The 9,872-nt window shown below is 50.2% G+C and overlaps 1 protein-coding gene across 1 annotated transcript in view; it reads left to right on the top strand.

Annotated features, from left to right (window-relative positions):
* The first annotated feature begins 660 nt into the window (after nucleotides 1–660).
* The window catches only part of Kcnip1 (potassium voltage-gated channel interacting protein 1), a 379,146-nt gene continuing 369,934 nt past the window's right edge, over nucleotides 661–9,872 (top strand). Inside the window, exon 1 of the mRNA XM_004637031.2 lies at nucleotides 661–1,108. Coding sequence (XP_004637088.1) covers nucleotides 1,021–1,108 — 88 coding nt within the window. The 5' untranslated portion in view covers nucleotides 661–1,020. The remainder of the gene's footprint in view (nucleotides 1,109–9,872) is intronic.

The raw sequence follows: 9,872 nt of genomic DNA, 5'->3' as shown, positions 1-9,872 counted from the left end.
GGGACTGAGTTGCATCGCATTCTTCTACGGAGCCACAGTTGGATTTCACACACTTTTAAGGCTTTGCAGCTCCACTGTAAAGAGTACTGCACTGTAGTCACATTGTTTGTATCTCAGGCATGCTTTGATGCCATTTCTAAACAATACCATCTCAATAAGAAAAGCCTGAGAGCATGCCAATGAGACAGCAGAGGCTCCTGCAGCTCTGCAGGGTAAAGCCCGGGATTGAGCTGCTGGGAGGAGGAGGAGGCAGGCAGCGGCACTGGTGGGTGTGAACCAGGGAGGCAGACACACCTGCTGCTCTTGCCCAGGCTGCTGGATGGGCAGAGCAGGCTCGACCCATCTGTCTGTGCAGTGTGCACCGGCCAGCTCCCCAAGGGCTCCCCGACTCAGCCTGGCTTCTCTGTGATGCAGACCAGGCCACCCCAAAGCTGCCTGCAAACTTTCCACTGAGTGCTGAGCCAGCTGCAGCTTCCTGCTCTGTGGGGAGTTTTCCCAGATCCCAATCACAGCACAGCGAATTGATCTATTAGATTAACCGGGAAGGAAAAAGCGGGAGAGTGAGCGCGGAGGTTGTAGGGCTGAGTTTTCTGTGTAGCAGGCCCCTCCTCTTCTGACTGGAGTATTAATTGCTACATTACTGCTGCCATGTAGGAAAGACAGTCAGCAAAGCCTGGGAGGGCTCCAGCTCCTCCCTCTCTGCTCTGCTCAATTTCACTCCCATCCTCCGGTCTCCAGGAGAGCCTGGTGCCCTGGCAGTGCTGTCCCGGCCCTGGCAGCCCAAGGTTCTCCCGTGGTGAGGACTTGAGTGGACAGCAGCAGGGGGTGGAGAGAGAGAGAGGGAGAGTTTGCCCTGCAGGCTCTCTGGATGCAGAAGCTGGACTTGCTGCAGAGGCAGCTGTGCTGTGCTGGGAGCCTGACTTCTGGGGTGCACCCATCTCTCAGGGCTTATCCAAGCACGCGAGGTGGGTGCTGTCCCTCTTGGACACTGACAGCAGCACCTGCCTCCCCTCTGCCACCATGAGCGGCTGCTCTAAGAGATGCAAGCTTGGATTTGTGAAATTTGCTCAGACCGTCTTTAAGCTCATCACTGGGACTCTCAGCAAAGGTAGGAAGACTGGCCTTGACTCTCCTTTTCTGTCTTGATGTGGTCCGGCTGGTCACATTGCCTAGGTGTGGGTACAGTGGTCATTTTGGTGCGCCTCAGTCTCAGAGGAGCGTAAGGGAAATTGGTGGCAGGGATTTGAGGTTGCTGACAACCTGGGTCCTGGCTCTGAGAAGGCGGGCACCCCGCCAGGGAGCTCAGCCGGCTATAATTGCCTGGAACTTTAGAAAAGGAGTTGGTGGTGTGTGGCTGATTGGTTACAGGCAGGTAAAGGAGCAGAACCCTTTCCAGAGCTCAGGAAGTGACTTAGCATGACTAGAGTTTCAAGAAGTTTCCACAGAGTATTGGGTCGTGTTGATAAGACAGATTTGATGCAGTGGGCTGGAGTCATTCTGCACAGCAGAGATGCCAGAGAGGGCCCACTGGAGGGGGTGGTGGGGGTGGAATCTACCGCACTGGCAAATCCAGAATCCGGATCAGCTCTGCAATCACACGCCCAGAGCCCTTTCTCGTGGGACTGCAGGGTCTTGTGCTGTGGGGACTTTGTTCATCATTCTGCCTTCTTGGATCTCATGCTGGTGTTGATGCTTGATTTTCCTGCTTCTCTAAGAACTGGGGTGGCAGGCAGTTTGCCAGATTAACTCTGTACACTCCCAGAGAAGGTGGCTGTAAACCAAAATTAGGGCTGCATGTACATTGAGCAGGGTCTGCAGCCTATTCAAAGGACGGGGCATGCGGAGAGACCCAGACAAACTTTCTGGAGATAAATTTGAAGGGAAAGCAGCTGCATGATGTGTGGTTCCAGTAGCTGAAAAAAAAATGCCTTTAAATATTCATGCTTTCAGAAAGAATGCATCCATGCGGGGAGAGCCATTGGAAGTGACAGGTAGAATATTCAGGGAAGAAAGCGAACAAACCCTTGATTAGGAGTTTGAAAAATAATAATGGAAGAAGGTAAAGGTGGAGGGTGGCGAGCTCTCCCAGCCCTGCTCAGATTTCTGGCTTCCCAGGTGCTGCAGCCTATGGTACTTTGTGTGGTACTGTGGTACTGTGGCATTGTGTGGTAGGGGATACATGGGCTAGTGGGAAAATGTTGCTTATCTCCTTTCTCAGACCATTTTGGCATTCCTGTTCTTTCTCTAGTATCTTTCTGAAGTAGGATGTGGCCCCGTCAGGATTGCCAGGTGGACTGAACATCTAGTGTTAGGGGTCAGGCTGCCTGGCAGAATAATTCCAGGATGGAATGTGATGAATGGGTGACAGTCAGGCTTAGTGGCAGCAACTTTCAGTGGCTTTGCTTCCTGCAGGAGGAGTGAGCAGGAGGCTGGGAGGTTTCACAAAGTTCCCCAGTTTATCCTCAGAGGCTTTTCTTCCTGTGTCATAGATATCAAGACCTCTGGGGTATAGGGTGAGGAATAGTATTCAACCCAATCTCCACTTCCCAGCCGTCCACCACAAAGAGCTGTGGCCCAGATGGAGGAAACACAGGGCTTGGTTCTGCCTTTGCTACCTGGGAAAGCAATAGCCTCAGGTTTTTCATCTGTCCATTACCTCATTTCCTGAGTCCATTTCCTCCTGCCTACCTACCTCCAAGCACTGTTGTAGAGTTCAGGGAAGTCTAGGCATAAAATCCCTTTGCAGACTGTCTGTGGGGATGACCAGATGTCAGGAGGGGTCAGGGGCTGAGATGGCGTAGGTCTTCAGTGTGTGACCCAGGCCCATTCTCCATGCAGGGCAGGGGTCAGAAGATCTTGAGCTCAGCTCCCTGCAGGTGGGTCTGTAGCCTCAAAAGGGGCCTGCGATCGCAGCAGGACATTATGCAACAAGACAGATGCTGGTGAGAAAGGGAGTCAGCCAGGGAGACTGTGTGTCCAAAGAGGATGATGTGCATGCATGTGTGAGACAGAGACAAAGACAGAGACAGAGACAGAGACAGAGACAGACAGACAGACAGAGAGAGAGAGAGAGAGAGAGAGAGAGAGAAGATACGTAGCTATATGACTAAATGAGCACAAAGATATGTCTTCTGTGTATTTCCTATGTCATTTTCCTCCACATTTATTTTTGGGCACTTCCTGCATACTGAGCTTGTTGCCAGATGCTGGACACCTGAATGAAGAAGACAGAAGCAGGATGTCAGGAAGCACACAGGACGCAGACTGGAGGCACTGCTCTAATACATGGACGTAACTGGGAGATCCCAGCAGACACCAGGGTGCAGGCACTTGGGGACCAGCAGGAACAAAAAAAGCTTCCCAGGCAGATTGAGGGACTCCTTTAAAATGTAGCCTCTAAGCTGAGATGAGAGAAAAGCCCAGACTGGGCAGGGGAAAAGAGGTTGATGTTTGTATAGATTGCAGCTTTGGAATGTCAACCTCTGCAGAAAAACCAGCTGGAGGGACAGGCCATCGCCTGCCTGCTCTGAATCCCAGAAACTAGGATGCATAGGACATGGAAGAGGTTCTGTGGGGAACCACTGTGGGGGCAAAATGCCCAGACCTGCTTCAGCACCAGCTTTCCTGAAGCCAGGGTTCGGGAGGTGGCAGACACTGGCAGAAGGGAAAGCTCATGTTGTTACTGCCTCCATACCGTTGGCCTCAGCTCCACCACGAAGGGGACCAAGTGTTTACACAGCCCTGGCTCTGTACCAGGCATGTGCAGGGTAATTGGTATTCTTTCCAACCTAGGTGGTTGCTGAATATTTGTGAAATAAATGATGACCTATGGGCCAGGCCCATAGGAGAGTAGCTGAGAAAGTTCTCCATGGAGTCCAGGAAAAGCTTTCCGATGTGTGGACTTCCCCAAGGTGGATTTAGATTCCATCCTACATGGATGCATTATGATTGCTTGGTGATTTCTGGCTTTAATTGTGATATCCTTTATCCATTATTCATTGCACTGAGTTTTAGGATTGTAGTGTTCCCAGCTTTCCAAAGGATTTTTCTTCCTCCTTTCAGGATTGGAGAGTCAAAGCTATCATCCCAGGTACCTCTTTTGGTCCTGTGAGCAGGTTTTTATTTCTTGTTGCTTTGGGGAATAGCTGAGAAACAAGGAAGGTTTGAGACCACTCCTCCCTCTCCCTTGGTGACCTCTCCCTGATGCCAGCACCCCTTCTGCATTCCTTTAAGGTCCCTGGTGGCCCAGATTTTTCATTGGTGTCACACTGCAGAGATCATCAGTTCAGGTCTCTCTGTCATCAGGCTCTGCTGATGTTGAGCTTTTCTTTCCTGGCTTTGATCAGAATTTGTGATTCCTGGTTGTTCCCAGAGCCTTTGTGCCAATGGCTGACCTCCCTTAGGCACTATGAGGTGCGATCACACATTTCACCCACACTGTAGCCAGAGCTGAGAGTTTGGAACTCAGATCAGAGCAGGTGCGTTACCAGCAGTGTTAAGGGAACAAAATGCACTGCATGACAGAGATGCCAGCCAGTAGCTTGAGACGATGGTTGATACTTTGCTGGGTATGGGAGCTTTCTGGGCAAGATCACTAGTCCTCTCTCCCACGCATATTTACTAAACACTGTCTGAACTCTCTCCAGCTCTACAGAAGCTGTGTCTGTGGCCAGAAGTAAGCCTCCAGCCACACACAGCATTCAGAACTCTTCTAAGCTGAAACACACCCCAAGAGGGAGGCTAGGCAGGTGGGCTTCTGGTATCCTCATTTCTACCCATGAAACTCTGAATTTATTTTATATATTGAGTTTCTACCCAATTTTAAGAATTTCTTTTGATTAAAAAAATCCTCCGAACCAATTGTAGTAGGTGTGCTCCTGTCCTCCTACTTACTCAGGGCTGACACAGGTGGATAACTAGAGTCCATGAGTTTGAAGCTATCCTGGCTAACAGTGAGACTGTGATTCAAAACTTAAACAAAAGTTAAAAATATTGCGAGCCACAAATGCAATGGAAGCCGTACTGGGAAATCCCAGATCCCTCAAAGATAGCTGTGTGGGACCTTACCTCTCTGACTTCAGTTTCCTAACCAATAAAATGGATCATAGCACCCACCTTATCTTTATCATGTAGGATTGAGATTCTAACACTCCCTGTGTCCTAGATGTTACCAGAAGCCCACCCGCCCAGCCTCCCTCTTGGGGTGTGTTTCAGCTTAGAAGAGTTCTGAATGCTGTGTGTGGCTGGAGGCCCACTTCTGGCCACAGACACAGCTTCTGTAGAGCTGGAGAGAGTCCAGACAGTGTTTAGTAAATATGCGTGGGAGAGAGGACTAGTGATGCTGCCCAGAAAGCTCCCATACCCAGCAAAGCATCAACCATCATCTCGTGCGTTATACTCAGGGCATGTCAGTTGATATGACTGCTATTAAAGCTGATACTCTGGACAAGGGAGGGGTTGGGCACTCAGGGCAGGGGTCCCCGTGACCAGTTACTCATTTCCTCAGTGTCCACCACAGTCCCTCAAGAACCCTTTAGGAAGCTGTAGAGTTACTGGATGATGTTCAACCATTTGCTTCCTTCTGCCCTGCTTGCTTTCTCAAGAACCTGCCTGGATCCAAGATTCACCGCTCAAGCATCTCCTTCCCTAATTCCCTCCTTGTTAGGAGCTAAGAGCATGACTCCAGAGCCAGGCCTTTGCCTGCTGTTTAACTTTGGAGACGCCCAGCCTGGCTCAGATGCCAGCGTAGATGGGGGCCTGGGTACCCACCTCTTCCTCTTCTTGCCTAGCCAGTTCCCTGAGCCCTCCCAGAGAACAAGAGCCCAGAAACCTGTTCCACTCCAGCTGGGAAGGTTTAACGCCAACTCCTGCATGTAGGGAACAAATCTTTTACCCCAGGTGCATATGACAAAGCTAGAGCAAGTAGGAGGGAGGAATCTAATCAGGGAGATCTAGCATGGTCCAGGCCACCCATGAGGCTGTGGGGAGGGGAATCTGGGAACCATGATCTGTGTCAGGAACAAAGTTCTGCAGCTCCAGCCCCCTTCTGCATGCAGCCCAGGGCGGTCCTCTCTGTGCAAGGCAGGACCTGCCGCAGACCTCTTGGAAACATCCTGTTCCTCTTGCCTTCTCTGCACCCCGTTCAAAGTCCTCAAAGGACTGACCTTGGACCCAGGGAAGGGCTTTGTCCTTGGGCCAGCTGGACTTGAGTCCCAGCTCTGCTGTCTACCGGCTACATGAGGCTGAGTGATTTTCAAAAGCTCCCCATGCCTAGGCTCGCTTTTGGTTGGCAATCCTAGTGACACCAATTGCGCATGCGTGTTTTTTTACTTAATGAGGATAGTGCCAGTGAGAGCTGGCTGTTGGCAGGCAGATGGCCACATGCTTACAGGGCCTGAGGGTGAGTCTCTGTAGTGCTGTTCCCTCACTGCCCCTCTCCCTGCCTCATCCTACCCTACTCCCGGCCCTGGAAGAAGAGGTGGCAGTCACATTGAGACAGGTAAGGAAACTGGTGTTCAGGCAGGCCGCGTGGTCCCGTGAGAGTGTGGCAGAATGGGCCCAGAGAGTTAGCGTGTTCTTTCTTCACCGTGAGAATACAGCCAGAGTATGGCTTTCTGCATGAAAGAAAGATGATCCCCAAGAAAACCCTGCCATTCCAGTACCCCACTCTTGAATTTCCAGCTTACAGAACTGTAAGAGTACGTTTCTTAGACACCACCATCTATGGTATTTAGTTAGGGTCCCCCGAATGGGCTAAGACTGAATGAATCTGAGGATTTGGATCAAAAGCCAGGTCTGGCTCCAAAGCGGATGCTCTTTTTACCTTTAAGAACTCCAAATGGAATCATGGTGGCTTCAGCTAGATAGGATGGGCACTGACTTCATGTTCATCCTAGCAGAAGATGGAGGTTTTCTCTGCCCCTAGACTGCAGATTTGTGAGAAGTACGGGAAGGATGATCGCACTGGATGTCAGATGACTTCCCTTGAGTCTCTTCCTAGTGTTCTGCCTGTGGGATTTCCTCATCTCTGCTTGTTCTTCCCAAAGTTTTCCACAGCTCCATTGTTCTGTGGGTCCTGCAGATACCAGAGCCACCTCCTGCCCTTCAGGTTAGGGTTTAGACAGACACTGGGAGGAAGTGGTAAGCACCGTGGACATTTAATGGCCAACTATATGGATAGGTGGTGTGGGTTGCCAGCAGGAGGCTAATGGCTGGGCAGAGTGACAAAGCCAAAGAGGACCAGGACAGAGCCTGTGGTCCCCCTTACCCTGATCTCCCCAACCCATCTCACCTAAGTCACTCTGCCTCATCACTTCTGTCAGACCTCAACACAGAAAGTTAAATCAGGCAGATGGGCACCAGAGCACGCAGACCTAGCTTACGAAGGCCAGGCCTGCCTCAGTTTTTGATATCTTCTCCAAAGAGTTAAGAACATCGTGCCACAGTGCTGTATGCACATTGGTGTTTATAGCATCACAGTCTGTAATACCTAAATCTTGGAAGCAACCCAGACACCCACCAACCAATGAACAGATAATGAAAATGTGTTGTTTTTTTTTTATATATATATATACAGTGGAGTGCTATTCGGTCATAGAGAAGATGAACTTGAACACTTTTAGGGGAATGGAGGCACCTTGAGACCTTACTTTTAAGTGAAATAAATCAGACATATATGTTGAAATAGCACCATGTTTCTCTTATGTGAGAAACTGGAAGTGTAAATAAGGACCAAAATTGATGGTAAATGAAGAAAATGTTCACATGAGAAGAAGAAGAAGGAAGGAAGAGGGAAAGAAGGGAAAAAAGAGAATAAACAGGAAAATGGAAACAAAGCTTTTGTAAATAAAGAGGGCAAGGAAGTTTGCAGGAAGGAGTCGGGAATGGGGGGAAAAAGGAGCATCAAAATATATCATGCACAAGTACAAATTCCCTATGATAAATGTGATTGTTATGTATATTGAAAGTATACCGACGAAATTTTTTTTAAAGACAAGGCACCAAAAAGGCCTAGGTCACACAAGCTGACATAGTGGAGCGGGAAAAGCTTTTATTTGTCCCTGTCCAGCATGCTGCGCTCTCAGGCTTGAGACTGGTGCACAAGAGACCATCTCCGCGTGGTAACTCTCTGTGCGGGGCTCGCATTCTGTGGTGGACCGCTGAGAAACACACGGACAGCTAGAGAAAAGGCACCGTCTCAGCTCCTGACAAATTTTCAATTACAGACCTTGTCACTGAGGTGACTGGCTGTGGCTGGGACAAAGTTACTGCAGCAGCTTGTCTAGATCTAAGCCAAGAAGAAAACCTAGTAGATGTAGCCTCATTTCTTTCAACTGGGCTTCGTGTCTCCTAACTACCAGGCCGAGCTGAAGTACATGAGAAGAGAGAGGTGGGTTTGTGCACTTTTTCTGAGCAGGTGTGATGTGCGGGGTTGTGTGTATGTCATACATTCATTCATCTTCACACATCTTACACCTCCAGCAGCCGCGTAATATGGGTGTACTAATCCCCATTTTGTAGGAGGGAAACAAGTCAGACAGGAAATGACTTGCCCCAGACCACTCTGCTTGAGCAGGCAGGATTCAAACCCAGGCCTGTCCGGTTCCAGAGCTGTGCTTTCTTTCCCTGCACCCTGCTTCTTCCAGGGCTATATCACATTACCACCTCTGCCTTGAGGGATTAACAGCTCTTAGGAAGGTTTGTGGGAGAGGCAGTCCTAAGAAGGCTGAGGAAGAGGGTCACCATGGTAGGACGAGGGACTGCAGGGCTTCAATAGGCTTATTAAGACCTGACTGGTGGCTTCACCCCTCCCTGTGCTGTGCTATCATAGCCCACATATCCTCCTGCCTGCTGGAGGGGCCTGTTTTCAGCTACTTTTAATTTGGAGCAAACTAGCCGCTCCCCGTGGTCCTAAAGTTAATAGGATGTCAGCACAGCAGTGTGGGGATAAGCAGCCCTGAACAAATTATTCCTCCTGGAATCGGGGCTTTCTAGGAGAGAGACTGGGGGTTATCTGGGAGACCTGGAAGGGGGCAGCTGTGGCAGGTGGTAGAAGGCCCCGCTTCCCTCTCGTTCCCCACTGTGCAATTATGAAAATCTCTAGAGAGCTGCTGGGCAGCCCAGGCAGCGGTGGGCCTGTTACAGGGGCAAGGATGGCGACTGAGGTGAAAAGGCACTGGGTAGGCCTGGGGCAAGCCAGGATGAGTGTATTCCTCGCCGTGGTGGGCTCTGACCTGGGAGCAGAGAGGCAGCAGGAGCCTGAAGGCCTTGGTGACCAAGCTTCGTGTGTGTGTGGCAGGGAACTGGCACTCAGAGGTTCCAGGATGTGGGGAGTGAGCAGCTTAAATGTGACCTTAGTGCTGGCACTTCTGCACTGCCACTGCCAGTTGATGGTGAGCTAGCGGGTACTTGGGACCGTGGGCATGCTTTCTCCTCTAGAAAGAGGCAGAGTCCATGCTGGGCTTCCCAGGAGACATGTGACATCCTTTTCTTGATAGAGGGCATTATAATATCTCACAGGTTCCAAAGTCCTCAGTATAGGCCATTGCTTTCCTGAATAATTCCCAGCTGGTACCTCAGTGCCAATGGTGTGCTGCCCAGTGTTTCCTTATGAAAAAAATCACTTGTTACAGCTGCCCTAGAAGAAGGCAGCGCCACTGGGGTCGATCCCTCACAAGCACAGAGCTCATTCTGTGTTGGGCAGTGCCCTGCCCCCTACACACCTGTCTGCGATGGCTGTTGGGTGACATGACTGTGGCCATCCTGTTTCCCATGACTCTCATTCTTTATCTCAAGTAGTGCTATCTTCTTGGACTGTGTCTTAGTTACTGTTCTCTCATTGCTGGGACAAATACCCGACACTCAAAATGAAG

This window comes from Octodon degus, unplaced genomic scaffold, assembly GCF_000260255.1.
Source record: "Octodon degus isolate 3935 unplaced genomic scaffold, OctDeg1.0 scaffold00085, whole genome shotgun sequence".
NCBI lineage: Eukaryota > Metazoa > Chordata > Mammalia > Rodentia > Octodontidae > Octodon > Octodon degus.
The sequence above is the reverse complement of the archived record's forward strand: the minus strand, read 5'-3'. Positions and strand labels throughout refer to the sequence as shown.